This window comes from Corythoichthys intestinalis, chromosome 1 (genome assembly GCF_030265065.1).
Source record: "Corythoichthys intestinalis isolate RoL2023-P3 chromosome 1, ASM3026506v1, whole genome shotgun sequence".
In the NCBI taxonomy this organism is placed as follows: domain Eukaryota; kingdom Metazoa; phylum Chordata; class Actinopteri; order Syngnathiformes; family Syngnathidae; genus Corythoichthys; species Corythoichthys intestinalis.
In genome coordinates, this window is record NC_080395.1 from 47554262 (window position 1) to 47577084 (window position 22823).

At 38.6% G+C, this 22823-nt stretch overlaps 1 protein-coding gene across 1 annotated transcript; it reads right to left on the reverse strand.

The window, feature by feature from the left end:
- Positions 1-1108: 1108 nt before the first annotated feature.
- On the reverse strand, positions 1109-22658 carry copb1 (COPI coat complex subunit beta 1). The gene is made up of 22 exons (XM_057830992.1): positions 22514-22658; positions 18383-18535; positions 17177-17406; positions 16858-17027; positions 12650-12764; positions 12459-12551; positions 12235-12372; positions 12019-12138; positions 10930-11037; positions 10706-10852; positions 10450-10595; positions 6894-6990; positions 6653-6813; positions 6460-6580; positions 6160-6387; positions 3284-3463; positions 3065-3209; positions 2875-2994; positions 2649-2799; positions 2443-2527; positions 2134-2289; positions 1109-1451 (listed from the first exon to the last, which is right to left on the reverse strand). Exons 2-22 carry the CDS (start codon positions 18471-18473, stop codon positions 1392-1394), a joined length of 2862 nt encoding a protein of 953 aa, XP_057686975.1. The 5' UTR covers positions 18474-18535; positions 22514-22658; the 3' UTR covers positions 1109-1391.
- Positions 22659-22823: the final 165 nt, after the last annotated feature.

Consider the following 22823-nt stretch of genomic DNA (forward strand, 5'->3'; position numbering starts at 1 on the left):
ATGAAAAATTTGAATTTCATGCGCGTGTGTACAAAATTACAGAAATTGTCTTGGGCAAAGGTGGCAAAAATGTTCTTACATGCACTATATTTGATTAGAACCCCCCCCCCCCACGCAAAAGACGAGGTAAACTAGAAGTCCTGATTTAACTTAATTAGTTGAATTTTTTAAAAAAAGAGGAAAATAATGTATTTAAGCACAAAATAGTATTTTTGGCGAGCAGAGGTGACAAAAAAAGCACAGCACACAGTATTCAAGTTACAGTCCAGATTCTTGTGTTAAATCAAAAATTAAAACTAGATTTAAAAGAGACCGTAAAACGATAAGAGCAATACAAGTGCAAGTCACATCCAATGAAGACTGACGCCATCTAGTGTCAACTTAACTCTAGCCCAGCATGCGTAGCCTGGAAATTAACTGCAAATCATTTCAGTCGAAACTAGTTATTTCGCTGTAAACACAAACGACGGACTTTTTCGCAGGTTACGGACACTAGGATATTGGGTCTGTATTTCATATTGTTGCTCTGGCTTCAGAGGGCTCTGACAGGAAAATTTCCACATTAGCCTCACACTGAGCAAAATATCAGGCATGTGAGGAATTCCAATTACAGCCTAGTTACTTGCACAGCTATCCAGTTCCATGCAGGAGTCCATCCACTTGAGAGATTGGAGAAGCTTCTTTCAAAACACAATGTCTTATTAAATCCACAATATACCATTTTGTTTGCATGTCTTGACGTGTTGCAGTTTACACGAGTGCCTAAAATGATCAGGCCACTTTTCATATATGAGATGACTACTGACTCAATCAGTGAAGATTCCATCTACGTCAAAGATGACCGTTTTCCTCAAATGTCGCATGCATGGTTGCATATCACATGAATTCGGAAAGACTTTGACTTAACACTGCTTAATGGATGATTAATACAGCCATTTATTTTCACAGTTGCTGAACTGTTGATTCAGTATTCAGTTATATGTCTATGAGTAAAATACATCATGCAGTAATCTTTAAACTGCATTTCTCAGTGGTAGCTCTTTTTAACAAGTACTGTAATTCGGTGCATTAAGCATACAAAATACTCTACAGGATCAAAATAAATGAATTTCTATTTAAATCTTAAAATGTGCATTTATTGAATAACTACAGCTCACATGGCTTTCAATAAACATTTATTTAAAACGAACCAGAGATGAGTAGATATCTGAGACAAGTGATGTATAAAAAAAAAAGAAAGAAAGAAAAAAAGAAAGAAAAAAGAAGCACAGAAGCCACTGACCATCCAGTCGAAAATGTGCAGAGTTGCAAGGGAGGAAGAGGGATGATACAAGACAAAGACAGGGTGACTTTTACAAAGTCAGGAGGATAGCGTTGCACTACGAGTTCATTCAGATAGTTGCCTTCTTTTGGGAGAGGTTGATCTTGTCGCCCAGGCTCAAGGCCATTCCCTGCAAACCATACACTCATTATATTTAACCGAATATTAACAATCGAACAGTTTGTGCATCATGATTGATTGTGATCCTCCTTGAGTCGGGTCACTCCTAAGTCGAGGTACCAGTGAATACTTACCTTATTTTTCGGACTATAAGTCACAGTTTATTTCATAGTTTGGCTGGGGGTGCGACTTATACTCTGGAGCGACTTGTGTGTGAAATTAATAACACATTATCATATCATTTCACATGTTATTTTGGTGTTTTGGAGTGACACTGATGGTTTGGTAAACTTGTTAGCATGTTTTTTATGCTATAGTTATCTGAATAACTCTTAATAGCTATGTTACGTTAACACACTGGCCACGTTCGCATTTTGTTGTTCATGCATCATGTAACTATCATACTGTACACTTATTCAGCATGTTGTTCTTGGTTTTATTTTTATTTTAAATTGCCTTTCAAGATGACATATCTGTTTGTATAGGTTGGATTTTATCAAGTAAATTTCCCCAAAAAATGTGACTTATACTCCGGTGGACTAATATATGCTTTTTTCCTCTTCGTTGGGCATTTTATGGCTGTTGCGACTTATAGTCCGAAAAATACGGTATGTATCCATCATAATATTTATAGTTAATGTCACAAGATAATTGATGGCAGAAGTGCTTCGACTGTAGCAGCAGTGACCCACCTGACTTTTGGCTCGAATGCGTATGTGTCCGTTGACTGGTGCATCAGGCCCCAGGTGGATGGGCTTCTCGATGCTGACATTAGCTAGGGCGTCTTCGCCAAAGATGGAACGGGCATAAAGGTTGGCGGCCATGAAACCACAGAAGCCGGACAATGCCTGTTTGATCATAGACAAAGAAATATGTAATCTATTTGTCATATTGTTAGCACCACAATAAAAATCCCCAATATTGTGTTTTTTTAAACATTATTTCATATGCTAGAGAAATTATTCTTATTTTAATTAGCTTTCTCTTATGCAAGAACACACCTTCTCTGGGGTCAGGCATTTCATGTTGGTAGACTTGAGAATATGTTGGAGGTACTCATTCAGATCAGTGATGTTTGTGTTCACTGTCACCTAACGGGAGTAAAAACAGTTATGAATTAGTTTATAAAATTACACAGAATCACATCTTAATTCTTCTGAAACCACAAAATAAGTAGGATGATTGCTGGATGTACAAAATTCCAAAGGTCACCTTGTTTTCCCACTCAAACTCAGCCCACATCTGTCTAAACTCAGCATCAGTACAGGACGCTGGCTGGATGTAGTCCATGATGTCAATGTGGATGTCACTGAGGACAACACAGTTCCTGTCACTTGCAGCCCCGGACACATCATACACTGGAGACAAAAAGTAAAATTACATTTAGATCAAAAATCTCATGAAGAGTGTCTTGAATTGTACACTTATCTTACCAATGTTTCCAAAGATTATGCCGTTTTCAGTCGATGCCACTTTCACGTTTGCCTTTATGTTAGCAAAGTCATGCGGGGCCAGAGTAAGAGGGGAAGGTTTCTCAACCAGCTTTAGATCCCCTATGGGAAAATCTCTTGTAAGAGAACCAATGTGGAAACCCAAAGATGACTGACAATGAACCTAACTTACCTAAAGTAGCGAGCTCAAGGGTGCAGTTCTGGAGTGTATCACTGGTTTGGTTGACCACCAGCACATCCAGCACAATGTCATACTGGTTTACATGAACATATGCTTCAGCGTACACCGGGTCTGAGAAACCTGTCAACTGCGTCACCTATGAGGAAAGATTGTGGCAGTTAATTGTCTCAGCTGGTAAATCAAGGAATTTGAGACTTTCTGATACCGTACCTTGTTAAGTTTTGAAGCCAAGGGATCAGCAGCCTCCTTCCTTTGAGTGTTCCCCATAGCAGCCAACAGACTAAGCTGGAACTGGTCTTCCTTAGAGGTTGTCTCATTTTTGGCTGTTAGTTGCATGAAGGAGATCGGGTCGTCTGCCTGCACTGTTACGTTGCGCTTCTCAGACTCTTTCTGGAGTTGGGAAAACAAAATAGCATTTAATTTACAATCCAAGCAACAGGTGTGCCGTTTGAGTATGTGACATGACACAGGTTAAACATTCCGTTTACTGCATGTACTGTAAACTTTAGCGCCCGAAAACATATTTAGGTCCCAAGTTTGTGGGTTTAATTCCCTAACCTGCACTACATCTTAGCATTAACAGTTGAACTCCACAGTCTGCTGTGAATTCTAACATCTGGCCACTTTTGGTATTTAAGAGCCCTCCTGTTACAACTGATGTTACATAATGTTTTTTATATTCATTTTTTTCAATTTAAATCTATTATTAGTGTAGAAAATGAAGTATGCGAAATTACCTCCAGAAAGCTTTACATGTTGATCATGACATGCTTTTATTTTGAAATGTTCACCGGAAGTCCGTTTGCTAAGCCGCTAACCGTAAGTTTTACACTAGGTAAAAAACAAAACAAAACAAAAACAAAGTACAGCTCTCTTTTTGTTATGCATGTGGTGTCAGTGATAGATTTTTTTCTTTGTTCGTACCATTTGCAAACGCTGTAATCCAGCAAGTTTTCATGTTTGAAGTGTCAACTTTCAACCGCAATTCTGCGTTTTGGAGAAGACTGCTAATGTTTTATAGCAGGCTAGAGTGGTTAGTACATTGTCTTTTTTCCATTTGCCCCAATGTAGCAATGCTAACGTTTTATGTTTAATATAGATGTGTTTCCTTATTTTGTATGTGTGAACTTCAATTCTACGGTGTGTTGATGGCCAATAAATATCTGTGAAAGGAACAGAGTCTCATGCAATCAACATGCACGTGTGCCGAGCGCATGCAGCACACCCAAACACAAGCACGCACAAATGTATGCATAAACATGGCGATAAATAGCAGCCAGGAAAATTACCCATCGTACAGTGTATCACAAAAGTGAGTACACCCGTCGCATTTCTGCAGATATTTAAGTATATCTTTTCATGGGACAACACTGTCAAAATGAAACTTTGACACAATGAAAAGCAGTCTGTGTGCAGCTTATACATTAGAGTTAATTTATTTTCCCCTCAAAATAACTCAAAATGTAGCCATTAATATCTAAACCCCTGGCAACAAAGGTGAGTACACCCCTTAGAAACTACATCCCCAAATGTCCAAATTGAGTACCGTTTGTCATTTTCCCTCCAAAATGTCATGTGACTCGTTAGTGTTAGTAAGTCCAGGTGTGCATAGGGATCAGGTGTGTTCAAATTTGTAGTGCAGCTCTCACACTCTCTCATACTGGTCACTAAAAGTTCCAACATGGCAAAGAACTCTCTGAGGATCTTAAAAGACGTATTGTTGCGCTACATGAAGATGGCCAAGGCTACAAGAAGATTGCCAACACCCTGAAACTGAGCTGCAGCACAGTGGCTAAGATCATCCAGCGTTTTAAAAGAGCAGGGTCCACTCAGAACAGACCTCGGGTTGGTCATCCAAAGAAGCTGAGCGCACGTGCTGCGCGTCACATCCAAATGTTTTCTTTGAAAAATGGTTGCAGGAGTGCTGTCAGCATTGCTGCAGAGATTGAAGAGGTGGGGGGTCAGCCGGTTAGTGCTCAGACCATACGCCACACTCTACATCAAAATGGTGTGCATGGCTGTCACCCCAGGAGGAAGCCTCTTCTGAAGACGGTACACAAGAAAGCCAGCAAACAGTTTGCTGAAGATATTTTAACAAAGCAATACTGGAACCATGTCCTATGGTCTGATGAGACGAAGATTAATTTGTATGGTTCTGATGGTCTGAAGTATGTGTGGCAGCGACCAGGTGAGGAGTACAAAGATAGGTGTGTCATACCTACAGTCAAGCATGGTGGTTGGAATGTCATGGTCTAGGGCTGCATGAGTGCTGCAGGTGTTGGGAGAGTAATATTCCATTGAGGGAAACATGAACTCCAACATGTACTGTGAAATACTGCAGCACAGCATGATCCCCTCCCTCCAGAAACTGGGTCGCAGGGCAGTGTTCCAGCATGACAATGACCCCAAACACACCTCCAAGATGGCCACTGCTTTACTGAAGAGGCTGAGGGTAAAGGTGATGGACTGACCAAGCATGTCTCCAGACTTGAACCCTATAGAACATCTTTGGGGGATCCGCAAGCGGAAGGTGGAGGTGCGCAAAGTCTCAAATATCCAGCAGTTCCGCAACGTCGTCATGGAGGATTGGAAGAGCATTCCACTCCACTCCACTGTGAAGCTCCGGTCAACTCCATGCCCAGGAGAGTAAAGGCAGTTCTGGCTAATAGTGGTGGCCACACAAAATATTGACAGTTGGCATGTTGTATGTTAATATTGACAACTTTCACTAAGGGGTGTACTCACTTTTGTTGCCAGGGGTTTAGATATTAATGGCTATATTTTGAGGGGAAAATAAATTAAGTCCATTATATAAGCTGCACACATGCTACTTTTTATTGTGTCAAAGTGTCATTTTGTCAATGTTGTCCCATGAAAAGATGCGATAATTTGACAGTGTATATCATGACAGGCTTAGTTACAAATTAATTGATGAATATGCTCGGACGAGAATCAAATATGTGTTCAAAGATAATTTGAAAAGTCCAGTAGCGATCGAATCAATTCCTTGCACACTCTATTATCTGGATGAAAGAGAATTTCCGCAGACATTTACAGTCATCAGTTTGAAGTCGAACAGCAATTACCTTCTGTGACAACTTCTCCTCCTCCAATCGGACCGTCAGCATATGTGACAAGGATTTGCGGCACTCCTTGTTAAAGATGTCATTCATCAGTGGCGAGCACTCAGACAAGACCTTCAGGCACAATGAGATCCTGTCCACGTCGTCATCTGTAATTGGCTTCTTGGGCAGAGAAGACTTGCCCAGGTGCAGCACAGTGACCATGATCAACATGGCCTCTGCGACAAAAGACTAATAAGGACAGAAAGGTTAGATTGACATACAGTATATTCTGTTTCATAAATGCAGGCTAGCTATACTTACGTTTTGTTTCTTTTTGTCTTGGACAATAGCGACATAGCGCAAAGCCACTTTGGTCAGGGTTGTGGCTAAAGAAGCAGCCACGTAGAAATCTCCATCCATCAGGAAGCCCCTCAGTGGAGGCCTGAACAGCAACAACAGATACTGAGTGGGCTGACAAAATAATGGGAACTAATTTTTCTAAGCAAATTCTTACCTATCCTCATCTTTTTTGGAAGGCCTGGAGGAACTGAGGGCACTCTGGGTCACGTAAGTGCCCATCTCTGTCACCAGCTTCTGAGCTGGAGCCGCAGTCACTTCATCTTCTGGCTTCAACTCCCCTGTCTCTTTCTTTATCTCATTTTCCACAATAGGAATCTGTGCAGTTAAGGAAAAAGTTAGAAATTTCCGTTGCATAATTTTTGAGAGCTACACAACAGATTTTGAACACAATTTACCTCTCCAAGTGATCTGCGGACTTCGGTCATTACACTCTGGATATCTTCTTTTGTGCTGCAATATTCACCCAAGATCCACAACGCCCCTCTGTAGATTCTGTCAAAGGTGTCAAACTGACAATAAATTAGGTGTAACAGTATTCAAACATATAAAGATACATTGCTGCCAAAACAGTACGACATCAGGCCATTTTAGCACTTTTTCCCTCCCCGAGTTGCATTGTAAAGTTTGACAGAAAACGAACACTTTATGTTAAAAGCTGCTTATCACTCACAATTAAGTTTATTTTAAAACTGATATATAAAGAGGCATAATAATGAAAATATTAAGGATGCACAAAAATGAAAATTCTTGTTCGGAACCAAAAACAATGAGAAAAGCCAAACTAATTATTATTCAAAACAATTTTAATATTGAAAAAACAAACAATTATTATTCATATTTTTTCCTTAATATGAATTCTTAATGCTTAGAATTACACAAATAATTAATCATTTATTGGGTACTGACAATGCAATAATGCACAACATGAGATTTGATTTAATGTTTAAGTTACTTTACCCACTATACATTAACTCATTCACCAACACTCCCAGCCATTTTCACCAGACCAAGGCCCTTCGCTCCCGGCCGTTTTTTCCGGATTTTGACTGATTTTGCAAGGCCCACAGAAAATTCTGTTCCATTGCTATATCAACATGGAACCCACCAAAAGAAAGATTAGACTCTTCTTTCAGCAGAAAAAAAAGTAAGTTCATATCTTTTTCCATTCTTTAGAAATCAGCATTAGAAAATAGCTTAGTTAGAGCAATTTTCCAATTTCTGATGAAAAAAGGGAGAAAATTAGCTTTTTGTAAACGCATACATTTCAAACAGAAGTTTGACTTTAACACGGCTATTTTTTGCTTCAGTGACATCCCAAACATCTGAATAATGTTTTCCTTTTACAAAATAACATGAACAACCAGCCAAATAGAGCTTTTGATAGCAAAGTAGCAATTTATTCACACATGACTACTGAGAGATGACGGTTTGTCGCCGAGATGACGCCGTTGTCGCCACGTCAGCCGTGTAAACTTTTCCCTCATCGTTGTCTGTCTCACAAAGATGGATTATTTTTGCGTTTCTGCGGGGTCTGCTTGGCGAGCCGCTTTACTGAGTGTCTCACCCGTTTGCGCAGTCGTCCAACGCCTGGCCTTCCAGGTGTCCGCTCGTTATTTTGTTCGGTCGGAGCGCCGCCTGGCATCGTGCCGCCAGCGCTCCGACCATGCTGCCCGGCCGTTCACTGCTGTTGAATCGGGTTGCCTGGTCTTGCAAAATGCGCTACTGCCCTCCAGTGGCCAGTTTTATTGCTTTAAAATTGGTTTGGAGTGTTGTTCTTTGTTTCTCGGATACAGTCGACGGTATATAGGCTTCTTATTTAAAAAAACGCAAAAGACGTATAAATACGTTTTTGGGACAGTGAAGCATTTAAAAATAGAACGTATTTATACGTTTCCGGGAGCAAATGAGTTAAAGAGACTAATCTAGGTCAACATTAATAAATTGATTGGGCAAAACTTTAATGGCATTTCATTTTACGTAATTTTAACTGCTACTTCTACAAATAACACGAGAAATTCAGCAGGGCCTTGGCAGAAGTGTAGCCAATCAGAACACACCCACTTTGGGCCAATGCTGAGCGATGCACCGCTGTCAGGGCTCGCTTCCAGCCGGTTGTGCTTTGTCGTCATCATCTTCTTCCCCTTGCATTACAAGTCCACATTACAAACAACACATAGACACCCGATGTAAGACATATTCAGGTGCTTATTCGCTAGTACCCCTGGAAGTAACACTAGAAATTCAGCAGGCCCTTGGCGGAACTGTAGGGATCAGTCAGAATGCTCTAAAATGGCTGACATTCAGGCTGTTCTGAACGCTGATGGTAGTGAATGAGTTATCTAAGCCAAACAAACCTATATAATTTGTGAAGTTAGAACACCATAAAAGATATTGTATTGATTTAAAGCGTGTCACTGCATTTCCCTTCACTCTAAATATTGACTGACAGCGACAGCTACTAAATACCCACACAGTACCCTATTTACATACTCAAACATAACATTAGTGCCATTTGTGAAAAACAAGGCTCACATTTAAGGACATGACCATGATATTCATAAATGTCACCTATTATGCCGATAGATCGGTAGTATCTGACTTTTTAAAGGACAGTGGAAAAAGACAGCAGCTTAGTGTGAAAATGTGCCCTGTTTACTAGAGGCGTGCGAAATTTCCGATTCTTAGATTATTCGCGATTCGGTCGTGGAAGATTCGAGAACGATTCACAAACATCCAAATTCCGATTATTGAGTTATACCAGGTAAAACAGAAGTAAAACACAGTCAGTGCGGTCTTTGGGACGCAATGAGTAACAGACCGAGAGTAAATATCATGTTCAACTCATGCCGCTGGATAAAAAAACAATCATACCTGACTGCGGCTGACAGCCGCTGCAAACAGCGCCCAGTTGCTAGTTGCTACAAACATACGGCTACAGTAGATATCATATATATGTAGAACTAATTACAAAATGACAGACGACGGCTGTGTTAGAACATGTATTATTGAACAGAGATGCGAAATGACGGACTTTCCGGCGTTAGTAAACAGCCGCCATCTTAAAGCAGTACTAAAGCAGTGACTTCTCTAGAAGGCTCTGTTGTAGCGAACCTAATTCATCTAAAATATTCCTAAATCGGCAGAATCTTGTCTTGAATCTATCTTTAAATGATAAAATAGTTTTAAAACTTTAACAAAAGTAGACAGAAGGGAAATTATGGAATAACAGGAGCAATTTTAACAACTGTAACGGTTCATTCACAACATTAAATTAATTGAATGTAGTTTAAAGCTGCTGATACAGAATGGGGGCTTGAGTATTTTATTTACTGTTCTTTTTGTATATTTGTTTACTGTTATATGTTAACTTGATACTGAAATAGGAGTTTGGTTTACCCTTAGAGGATTTTTGAACAATTTTGGAACCAGTGTTCAAAACATTTAAAAAAAGCCCAAAAATTCCCAGCTCTACTGTTTACTGTGCGTGATGTTTCTGAACATAATGTACTTATTAACGGTTATTGTAAGCCAGGGGTGTCAAATCAGTCCTCCAACGACCGCAGCAGGTGCTGGATTTTACTCAAACCAAATGAGATGAATCCCTTTTCACCAGTCTGGCGTCATACAAGTGTAATCAGCTGATTGCAGTCAGGTTCTGCTTGTTTTAGCAGAAACCTCATTGGTTGAACTGTCTGTGCTGGATATGTTGGAAAAAAGACCAGGACCCACTGAGGCACTTTGTGGAATCAGTTTGACACCCCTGCTGTAATCCGTGAATTTCATCCTTGTTAATTTTGTGTTTATATACAGAAGGTGGCTTAATATATTTGTATCATAGTGATAAAGACATTTTATTTTCTTCGTAGTATGTCTTTTGAAAAAAAAAATCTGTCTAGGTAATGAGTTGTTTCTCATTGTAAACTCAAGTTAAATATAACAGAAACAACTTACTTGACTGTTTTAATAGCATGAAAGACTTCCAGCATCTTCTCAATGATAAGCGGTCTCAAGGTATCAAATCTTTGAATGGCCTCTCGCACAAACTCCAACACATCAGCAGCGGCTGCTTCATTAGTGTCACTTAAGAATTCCATCAGCTGGAAATGTACAGCACATTATCATAACTTTTATTGATGAATAGAAAAAAATACACTTTTCCAATGCTGATGTGTTTTACGCATAATAAAATCTTAGAAAAAAAGCTCACCACAGGAATAACATTGGCTGCCATGTCAGGGAAGCGCACACTGCAAGAGTGAAGTGTGCGCACCAAGAGCTGCCTGTACTTGTCTGTGTCTTCATGTTCAGTCACATTGTTTGTCTTGATCACCTCTTTCTTCAAAACGATCACCAACTGAAAAAGGACACATAAATATTACATTTAGAAACTGCACAAACATGGAAAAACATGACACTTGCGAGTCAAACAACCTCTTCCACGTTGCGTGATGACACGAGGTCAAGTGCCAGCTGCAAAGTCTTCTTCCTCACTTCCAGGTCAGGAGTGCCAAGAACACGCAGGATGTCCATCACAAGATCCTGGTCGGAGAAGGCATAAGGTTACTGTCTTTCAAAAGGGTTTGTACACATGTGGACACATTTATAAAAGTAGTGAACATGTCAACACATCCGTAGTTTACTGAAAATAGTCTGACTTATTTACAAAAAAGGATCATGCACACGTGAAGTACCGGCATTTTTGTTCACTGCTTGGGGTCACTGTCCTCATGTTTCACACAGTAACATCATGACTGAGTATGTGTGCTCTAAAATATCCAGTATGGCCCGGCTTTAATATTGTTTAAGTCTGTTCCGATTAAATGATTGAAAATGCAGGGGAAAAGTACATCAGCTGGTTGTGTCTCATTAAAACCTTGCGGGGGCATTAAAATACAGTATGTTCTAACAAGCGATGGTAGGCTGCATTAAATCAGCTGACAATAATATCTTGTGATACATATCTTACGTTCCATTGCGGTACGTTAGTTACTTCTGCTTCATATTTCCCACATATCTCTTAAGCCCCGTTTACACACATCCTGTTAAATTCCCGTGTAAGGTGATGTGGGATTCACTCGCGTCATTGCTTTCACAGATGTAGAGATATCCTGGGAATAACGCGGGTTGGACATTTTCACAAACTTGTCCAGTTTTGCCGACTCTGCGCTTTCTGTGTGGGGAGGGCTGCTGGTGCGATTTTGTAACCCGGACATTACGTCATTTTTGGTCGGCATCGGCTGACACATTATGATGGTCAGATCGTGTTTTGTCATGAAGCCAGATGTGGGAGCGTTCCCCACGTCGTACCTGCATCCAATTCAAGCTTATCAAGACTGTATTGAAGCCCAGGCGATCCAAGGGTTAGGGTTACCAATAGAAGTCAAATTTCCAAATATCAGTGCCGATAATCGGCCCAGCAGATAATCTGTCAATCTCTAGCAATATTACCATTTTCTTTTTAGACTGTGTTACTTTGTATTTAAAAGCATTACATTCACCTCTTCACAGAATTTCAAATACCTGGAGTACACGCTCGTGAGTGGGATGCTCCTTCAGCTCCACCAGACGATCAAGAACGATGAGTTTCACATTATTGTCACTTTCCTTGATAATCAGATCAATGTAGCACTGAGCAGCGGCCTGTAAATAGATACAGCATTGAAGTAGAATACAATCATCAGAATTAATTGCAAATTTCCTATGTTGAATTCTCAGCCTTTTATCTTGCCAGTCTACCTTGATCGCTGTGGGAGCGCTCGAGAGAGTAACAAGCGTGCCAGCCGCCTCATACTTTACAGCTGGGCTAGAGGACTGAAGCAGGTTGTAGATGCAACGGATGAAGCGGGCACGCTCAGATGGGTTTGCATGACACACCTATTTAGAAAAAAATATTTCATCAATTAGATTATTATTGTGCTAAAGGAGATACCACCACTTCAACAAAGATAAATTAGGCTCACTTTGTAAATCAGTTCCACAATGACCAGCTGGAGAATATCTCCAAAAGTATGAACTTGATCTATGCACGTGCTGAGGTAGTCCAGAGCTCGGTCCTAGAGGAAATTATTCAAACGAGTAAAGCCATGCTGACCACTTGTGTAGGTTTCTATTCCAACTATATTCAAAGTACGCAGTTGATACTGTTGCTGACCTGATCTGCATGAATTAGCATCATGAAAGCATTCCTCTTGCAGCTTGCGTCTTTTTCGTTCACAAGAAAATCATGAATCAGCTCTGGAGCATCCGGGATGAGATGTTCAAAGTTCCTGAAGCAAATAAATTTGACAGAATAAGTACGGTTTTACACCTTGAAGGTGTGCGAATAAGAATAATTGCAGCCTACATTAATTCTCTTTTTACAGCTCTGGTAAAACCAGCCTCTTAAGGAAAACTCCAAGTGAAATCACATGTTGGTTCTAAATGTTTTACTTTAATGTTAGTAATTAATCCATTATATACAACATTTAAAAAATGCAGCTTAATCTAATATTAGAAAACTTTATTTGGACGCAAATCGTCTTTATTGTTTAGTCGCACTGTAGTGATGATGAAAATAGTGCCGCCGTATATGTTACGCATTAAATAGAGACCACACCACAGAATATTCCTTTCAGACCGAAAGATTATTCAGTTGTCACATTTGCAATTGAGAGTATTGCACTGGCCACAAGAGGCCAGTGTCAACTCGTTAAAAACAAATCTTTACTCGGAAGAAATTGTATTTTACTGAGACATTAATGCTGCTCTCTTCTTATCAAAGTGCCTTGTACGTCTTTCTGTAAGTTCATCTATGTCTGTCTTGTGTAATGCTCCAACAACTAATCGATTGCTTGTGTGTAATGTGAGGCTGCGTGCCTGCTAGTGATATGAGTGAGTGAAAGAGATCACTTCTAGTCTGCTACCGAATCAATAACTTTTCGAAGTGTCGAGAGTTAGTCTTTTCTGTTGTTTGATGAGAGGTGAGTAAATTAAACCAATTGTATTGTTTGCATTATTTGTTGATGGGACGTTTCTACTTAGCATGGTGTGCTAAGCTAGTTAGCGACTATGCTAATCAATATCTTAAGTGTCCGTTTGTATTGTGTTTTAGAGAAGCCTATTAACACTTGAGTTATTGTTAGATAGTAAAGTTGTCTCATTTCTTTTTATAAAGAAACCACACACATAAACCCATAACTATAACAGCAGTCTCCTTCCAAAACAAGCTGCCAATGAAACTAATTTGTCATACAAGGGAAAGTGCTTTGGAATGGGATTGTATTTATGAACTATTGTTTCATTTAAAAAAAAAAAAAAAAAAAAAAAAAAAAAAACCTGATTCATACAGTCTGCCCTCTCCTTATTAGGAGGGTTAGTCATTAATACAATTTATGAGCGCTTTGGTCAAAAATTTTTTAAAAAATGTCAATCAGCAGCACTTTTTTAAAAAATTTAAATAAATGGGACTTTTGTCTTATTTCTGTACTGTGGGAATTCTTTTTTGTTTTATACTGCAAACATTTATTGAAACTTAAACAAGTTGTATGTGTTCAAAACAGTACATTTATAGATTACAGTTAAGTCAGGAAGCTGTAATAAAATATTTTTTAAGGAACTAGTCATCCATTTTGTCTTCATTGTTACAACATGCCTGAAACAACTTCAAGTTAAATTGTGAAGGTAATTGAAAAAAATAATGCCATTTATCCAATTAATCAATTACAAAAATAATCGTTAGTTGCAGCCCTAGAATTGTGCCAGCAATGTTACGTGCTCGTGTCATCTTTATTAGTCATATTAGATAGTTTGTGTTTTTTAAAATGATAGCCCAGCTTCACAAGAGTAAAGTTAGTGTAAGCTACTGTATGTTAAATGCTAAGCTGTAGTACTGGTGTTACTTCGATGTCACTACTTAAATTCTAAATGAACATTGAGGAGCGTATTTCTTCACTATTTGGTGGAGGTTTCCAATCACATTTTCTTCCTAAAGTGCCCGTAATCAATTTCATTTAGAGTCAAAAAGCCCAAAGTGGAACCCTGTGAGACTGGTGCAAAGCTACAGGGATGCTCGATACTTTTGGGGCATTCATGCCTGCGTTGGCATTGATGAAGATTTAACATAAACAAACTATCGAGTGTGACCAACTAAAGATTTTTCGTGCATATTGTCCACATTTTTTGTTGGATTTTTACTTGTCTTCGTCAGTCTTAATTTCCTTTCCCGTTTTGCATTGTATTAGACTGTAAAGGTTGAATGGTTGAGAGCTCCTCCAGGGTCCCCCCAGGATTGATAATCTAAATTCAAGACTTTTAAGACCTTTTTTAATGCCATTTCAACTGAAAATTAATACTTTTCTCGCACCCTTTATTTAGATAATATGGAATCGTATTAAAAAAATAAAGCACTGAACATCAAATTTAACCTCAATTACTAAGTGTGTTTGACAAAAGAATGCACATTTACTGAAGATACAATTAAAACACATTTAAATATAAGGTCTTTCAGATTTTTCCCCCCAGGATAAAATGGATTTTACACTATTTTTGTAAAGCAAGTTCAGAAATTACATTTGAAATACAACAGGTTCCCCTTTTAAGAGGACCTGGTCAAGGTGGTAGGTTGGTGATTGTCAAGTTGGTCACCTTAACTGGTTATTTTCAAGTTGGTCATCTTAACTGTAAAGTGCTTGGGAAAATCTTGCAATTGGCAGTGAAAGTTTAAAAAACAGCCACTAAATGGCAGTAGTTTACCTTTAATTACCACAAAATAAAAAAGCTACACATGACCATTTCCCGTGGTAATTGTTTTTTTCTAATCACATTACAAGAAGTATACAAAACACATGTTAATGCTTTGTTAGCTATTGAAGACATTTCTTTTAATCAGATAGAGAAAATCCATACTCTTATTCAATCAAGAAAAACATTTAAATATACCAGGAGGTGTTTTACTATCACCTACATTATAATTTGCCTATCACCATGCCATGTTATTCAGATCAACGTTACCCCACACTCGTTCCAATAATAGTGTCAACCGTGTTGTGAATCTGAGAGTGATGGTGGATCTACGACTCCGGTTTATCCATGCTAAGGCTAGTGCACCTGCCAATACCCCATTGAACATGGCTAACTCTTGAGTTAAAACTACAAAATTCACATTCATTCGAAAGGCAAACCGTGCAGAAATTAATTATTGCATCTAACACATTTTAATTGGCAACTTACTTTGAAATGTTAAGCAGGTCCACTGCCTTCGCATGACCCATAAACTGCGACCCAAAGTATCTGGATGCGACTTGGTCGCCGATCCAATACCTCACATGCTGGTCCAACTGTTTGGACTTGGTTGTCTTGTTGAGGCTTTCGTCGAACATAACAACTAAGGCATCTGAGCAGTTCCTTACCTTAGCACACAGTACTGTGCGATTGCCTGCTGTTGTGATGTTGATGCTAATGATGCTAACAGCGCGCACGCACGAGGTGCATTATGATTTGTAGTGCAGTGCATCGTAAAAATTCTACGCGTCATCTTCGTCATGGATTAAAATTTTTTTTAAAAAAACTTCGTCACGGATATTATTTAGGTTGCACCGAGATGTTCTTCAAAATTAAAACCACGGTGAAAAAATTCCAGACTTATGACATCTAATTTAATACTTTTAATACCTTTAATAATGGAAAACTAAATTCAATGCTTTTTTAATACTTTTAATAACCCGCGGGTACCCTGTCATCACAATAACCCGCCGCACCCTTTAAGTCGGCACACGTGAACAACGATGACTCACGTAGAAATAAAGTTTGTAATAATACATCAGTGCTACAACGATTACTCGATTAACTTGAGTATTCAATTAGAAAAAAAGATTCGAAATAAATTTTGCTGCTTTGAGTATTCGTTTAATTAAAGTGACGTTGTAATGGTTTATTTTGAAAGTGTTTGCATTTAGTTTTATTGATTTGGGTGGATACACTGCCCTCTAGTCTGCTTCATTTCACATGGCTGAATCCAGTTGCTCCCTGTTAAGACCAACATAAGCTAAGTTTTTGTTTGAGGTTATTCATTTATTTTTTTAATGTATTTGTAATTTAGTTTAGAGGTATATTTAGCCTTTTTGTGGGCATATGTGTTTGAACCATTTGTTAAGAGCATGGTAAAAAAACTCGATTATTTGACCTAAGTAGTTCATCGATTGATCGACTACTAAAATAATCGAAAGCTGCAGCCCTATAATACATTAAACTTTGAATTATTTTCAAAGACTGTATATCATTGATGAGTTACTATCATTAATATAGAATCATCATGTCATTTCACAAAGAGTTCCCTTGAAGAGAGACCATGATACCTCCTTTTCAACAGACCTTAATTCATACCTGTAGATGGTGTATATGGCAAGGACAGCGTTCCGGCGGACGTAGCTATGTCGATGTTCCAAGCAAGCGCGGATCGCTGGCATGAGAGGCTCAAGCAACTCTGACTCCTTCAACTTGCATAGGAAGCGGAGAGTGGAGCCTCGGATGAACTCGTTAGGATGCTGCAGGTCCTAAAATTAAAGTAAAACCAATCCAATATTAGTTCATTATTATTATTATTTATCATGTCTTTCTTCATAATTTGAATACATAGTGAATTTAAGTTGGACATGATGTGATTCAACCTCATTACTCATTTTTATTACACTTGTTAGCATACCTTCCTATAGGCATCACAAACCAAGATCATCTCCTGGAGTAGCTTGCCATCTAGGGTGGTTTTGGGGACAATCTCCCAGAAAACGAGCAGCAGTTTTTTTATGGTGTGGTCTTGAAGTGGCAGCACAAACCGGATTATGGTCATCAGCAGACCTGGCAATTTCTCACCATTCAGAATCATTATTATCACTTTCTTCAACGCCTCAGTTTTTGCTTTGATGTCCCCCTTTTCTGTAGAATTTACGAACAACACAGTTAAGACTGTCAGATCATGGAAAAATCCATATGAGTACTTTTCAGAGGTGGGTAGAGTAGCCAAAAATGTTCTTCAAGTAAGAGCAGTGTTACTTTGAAGTAAAAGTAGTCATCCAAAAAAATGTACTCGAGTACAAGTAAAAAGGTATTTGGTGAAAAGAATACTCAAGTAATGAGTAACATTTTAACTGCTAAATGATGTTTGATTATTACTTTTTTTTTTTTTTTAAACACTGGTATTTTTCCCCAGCACAAACTTATCTATATGAACTGTTAATATTATGTACTATAACCTATTACATAACCACATTAAGCCAAAGAAATACAAAATTCCGGTTAAAAAGTAGAGAAATGACGCATCATTTGTCCAAAGAGCATGAGTGCCCTCTAGTGGAGACAATATATTCCCTTATGAAACTACAAGGATCCTATCTCCAGTTTTCCGTGGTAAGCGGTGCCAAATAAAAACTGGAAGACAGGTTAAAATCCACGCTGTCGACTCATGTTGACGGCAGCTCTGTATGTCAAATACTTAATTTTTTACAGTATTTTAAAGACGCCACATGATTAAACAGGCCGGCGTGATAATACAACGGCAAACTTGACTCCCATTGGTATAATGGAGTCATATGATTATTGTTGCAAAGTCTCATTGTTGAAACTGATAGAGTCACTGTTGGGATATCTGGCAGAAAAAAATCTAATATGTAGAATAAAGAGGAAAAATTTAATAACTCGTGTAGCCCAAAGTAGTGGAGAAGCTTTTCTTCTTCATAAATCAATTCAAGTAAAAGTAAAAAGCATTGCTTAGTAAAACTACTCTTAGAAGTACAGTTTTCTAAAAAAGTTACTCAAGTAAATGTAACTGAGTAACTGAAATGCGTTACTACCCACCTCTGGAACTTTTACATGACATAAGCATCCAATGGAAAAATCAACAATAACCATTTACCCAAATCAGTCTTCAGGCTGACTTCAGAAGGGGGCTCTGAGTCAGATGTGACATTGATCAGAGTGTAGCAAACATTTTCTGCAGCCGTCATTTTTCTACTGGACTTTGAATGGTCTTGAAGAATACAAAGAATATCACTGGCTGGCTTTATACCTGCAGCAAACACAATATCAGTTAATTGTGTGAACGATGCAGGACAAACTTTAGAAAATTAAGTATACAGGTAATCCCCGTGTTACGAACGAGTTCCGTTCCTACGCTGGCTGCTTAACCCGAATTTCTGCGTAGGTTGGAAATAACCCTTTCAGTACCCCTAACTCTCAAAATAACATTCCAAAAAGTCCAAAAGTGTTATAATTTGTTTAATGATGGAGGATACACTGCCCTCTGGTGGCAGCGTTGGGTCTGGCTGGACTGTTGCCTTGCCGACTAGCCTGAAATGGATAAAGCACAGCTGTACTCTGGATTGGCCCACATAAGGCTAAAAGTTGTTTCAGCAAATATATGTTTGTGTATGCATTTCTAATTAAATTTAGAGCTACAGTTTGTGGATTTGTGTGTGAGCGATTTGCTATGACAATTGTAAATATGTTAGCATTTGTTGCATTTAAGATAGCGGACTTTTGTTGGGCAAATTAGTCTAATTTTATCTACTAAGTTTATATATTGATCAGACTAGATGGACATTTGAACATCAAGTGTTTTGTGTCAAGTGTTTTATTGTTAAAATGCGTGTCGTTTTGAACATAAGTGTACATATGCGTGTTAAAGCTATACAAATTGTCAAAAGTGAAGAAAGTAAAAAGCTTCAAAAACCACAATTGTCCTGTTTGCCGTCTGTCAAGATAAAAAACTTCACGTACAGTGAGGACAGAACATGTCATATTATCGAAGTAAACTAAAAAAAATAAGATACTCGCTGAGGTACAATAAGGTGCTGTTTTGTTTACGCAAAAAAAAGAGTACATCGTAACCCAGGGACTACCTGTATACGGTAAATGTGTGTTATGCCGCGGTACAGTTTTCACAGAAACCACTGTAAACGGGAAACAGTTTGTATAGGCAGACAAATGAATGAAACCATGACTTATCAAAAAATGTAAAACACGAAACTGGACAAATACATAATAAACTCCGACAGCAGACAGACAATGAATAAACGTTGATTTTCCATTAAAATCATCAGTATGGTTGACATAGAAATTTTCGACGTCAAGTGACGTTGAAAAAACGTTGTTCTATGGTATGTCAGGCGATGGTTGGGTTAACATTATTTCATAGCTGATGAACTAATGTTGACAAATAGTTGATTTATGATTGACCAGGAAATATGATTTAAAGTAGAGGTGTGCAAAATTTCCGATTCTTAGATTAGTCGCGATTCGGCCGTGGAAGATTCGAGAACGATTCACAAACATCCAAATTCCAATTATTGAAATATGCCAAGTAAAGCGGAAGTACAACACACTCAGCGCGGTCTTCGGGACGGAACAGAGCGGGAGTAGCTAAACATCATGCTTCTCATTAACCGGCCCCTCGGGTAACGCCAACGCTCAACTCACGGCTCTAGCTCAACTCATGCCACGAGATAAAAAAACACGACAACATACCTGACTGCTGCCGAAAAGCTGCTACAAGTACAGCTAAGCTACATAATGTTACGGTAGATATCATTTATATAGGACTAGATGCAATATAGACTCGGTAGCGGTAGCAGCACATCTGCAAAAAGCTAGATGCGGACGTTAGTAAACGGCCGCCATCTTAATGCAGTACACTTCCCTGCAATGCTGTTGTAGCTAACCTTCCAAGCAAACCTAATTAACTTTTTATCTAAAATACTCCTAAATCGGTAAAATATTGACTTGAATCTATCTTTAAAATAGTTTTAAAACTTTCACATGTCAAAAGTAGACAAAAGGGAAATTATGGAATAACGGGAGCAATTTTAACAACTTTAACGGTTGATTCACAACATTAAATTAATTGAATGTAGTTTAAAGCTGCTGATACAGAATGGGGACTGGAGTTTTTTTTATTTAATGTTATTTTTGTATATTTGTTTACTGCTATATGTTAACTTGATACTGAAATAGTAGTTTGGTTTAGCCTGAGAGTATTTTTGAACAATTTTGGAGCTAATGTACAAAACTTTAAAAAATAAAAAAATTAAAAAAATTTTTTTTTTTAAAGGAGGGGGGTGCATCAATAATCGTTTTATAATCGAATCGGAGCCTCTTAATCGTAATCGTAATCGAATCGTTAGGTGCCCAAAGATTCCCAGCTCTAATTGAAAGTCATTGAATTATGGATAAGCGAGCGTTTTGGTCAAAAACATAACATTGATTCAGCGTTGTTCCAATATTATTAATAATTGAAATGACGTTTTGGTTTTGTAAGGATTTCAACATTGAAACAACATTAATTGAGGGTGCAAAAGTGACGTTGATTCAACGATACAAGATCGACAGCGGACTGTTGATTCAACAACTTTTCAATGTCGGTCTGCTGTGTGGGAAACATACAGCTTTGGTCAACTCGACATTGTTAATATATGCCATCTTTTTAAAACATGATATGATACCTATGAAACGCGACCCGATCTGAAGCGGGAGAAGACAGTATAGTAGGCTATAATAGAGTAGAATACATTACTGTAAATCTTAATACTACATGGAACCAAATGTTATAGCCAGGGGTGCACATAAGTGGTCCGCATGCGCGCATGCGTACCGGACGTAGACAAACGCGCTGGCCCTCAACGACTTCCATACGCTTTTGCGTACCGATGGCTGACCACCGTATTTGCGGCGGACACGAGAAAATAACTTCTCAAAATGTCAAAGAGGCAGGCCACACTGAGTAATTACTTCCGTGTTCCCCCACCCCCGTCAAAAGACAGACAGACGACAGAGACGTCACCGGAGCTACCGAAAAAAAGGACTTTTGCTGAAAAGTAGGAGGTACCATGGCTAGAAGCAAATGATGCTCGCACGGAAATGCGGTACAAAATGTGTTGTGAGAATCCCAATGTCGCCGATAAGAGCAGCGCATTTTATGTAGGGTCAAAGAATTTCAGCCATCCAAACTTTGAAAAGCACGAAAAAAACAGAGCATGTGGCAATTAAGCAAACTATCGATGTCAAACAGGACCCCGCTCGCCCTATGGACAAGTGGCGGAATAAAGGTAATGAACAGCGACATGCACTGACAACGTGTTTTTGCTCGCATTTTACAAAGCTAAACATGCACGTTCAATAAAGTCTTATGAGGAGGACATCCCACTTTTAAAAAGGCTTGGAGTTAATGTGGGAGCCGCATAATGCCCTTTATTTTGAATTGGTGCTTTTTATTTCTTTACATTTCAAAGTAATGGCAATTTTGTTGTGCCAGTTGATGTTAATCAAGCATTAATTGTTATTATAATTAATTAAAGTTCATTGGCTCTAAGTAAAGCTTGTCATAAATTTATCGCATCAGGCGGGTTGGCTCTCAAGCTCATGAGGACCAAGTCACATCTCCAGGTCCTCCTCTGAGAACCTGGGCAAAAGAATTATGTGCACCCCAGGTTATAGCACATTGTTTTCTTCAATTTTTTGTTCATTTGACTGTAAGGTAGAATTATAGGTGTATCAAATGACAATCTGAACAGAAAAACATTGAATACAGATGTTTTTAGGCAGCACAATAGACGTCCTATGATATGTGACTATGTGAATGAACAAATGTGATTTAGATTACTGTAGAACATTTTGGAAAATGGCTAAATATCCTATATTTAAATTTGTTTGACTAATAATAATGGAAAATGCTAATTTGAGCAACAACATAGACTGACACGTATTACCGTGGACAGTACAACGATAACTTCCGTACAGTACGACAGCAATAAAAGATGCAAAATGAATAAACGCAACAACAATTAGTCACTCAAACTATTAAAAAAGAGGAAAGAAAAATTGTATGAAAGCAATTTGGCGTCCGGTAGCTAACATGTAGCTTCCCTCGTAGGCCAAAGCAATGAAATGGAGGACACTAGCTAGTGCTAGAAAGCTATCTGACGCCCAAAATAACTAACAAAACATGCCGACAAGGTTAGCGGCAGTAACAAAGTTATTAGGCATAATTTACCTCGAAACGCCACCAGTTGCTCACCTTCGTAGAGTAGTTGTTTTAATTACATTTACAAAAGTCAGTCGGCCTATTTGGCGAGCGATCTCGTTGGATCGCCACTACTTCCTCGTGACGTGGAAGCCACAAAAATTGAGAGCCACATCACTGCTACGGCAACCGACAGGCTCAAATTACACAAACAACCCTACAATGCGATTGCACATACAGTATGCGCGTTATAAATGAATCGGAGTACAACGATAAATTCAAACGACATTTATTCAATACTTTGGCTCGAAGACCAAAATTGACGCATTACTTTCAATGA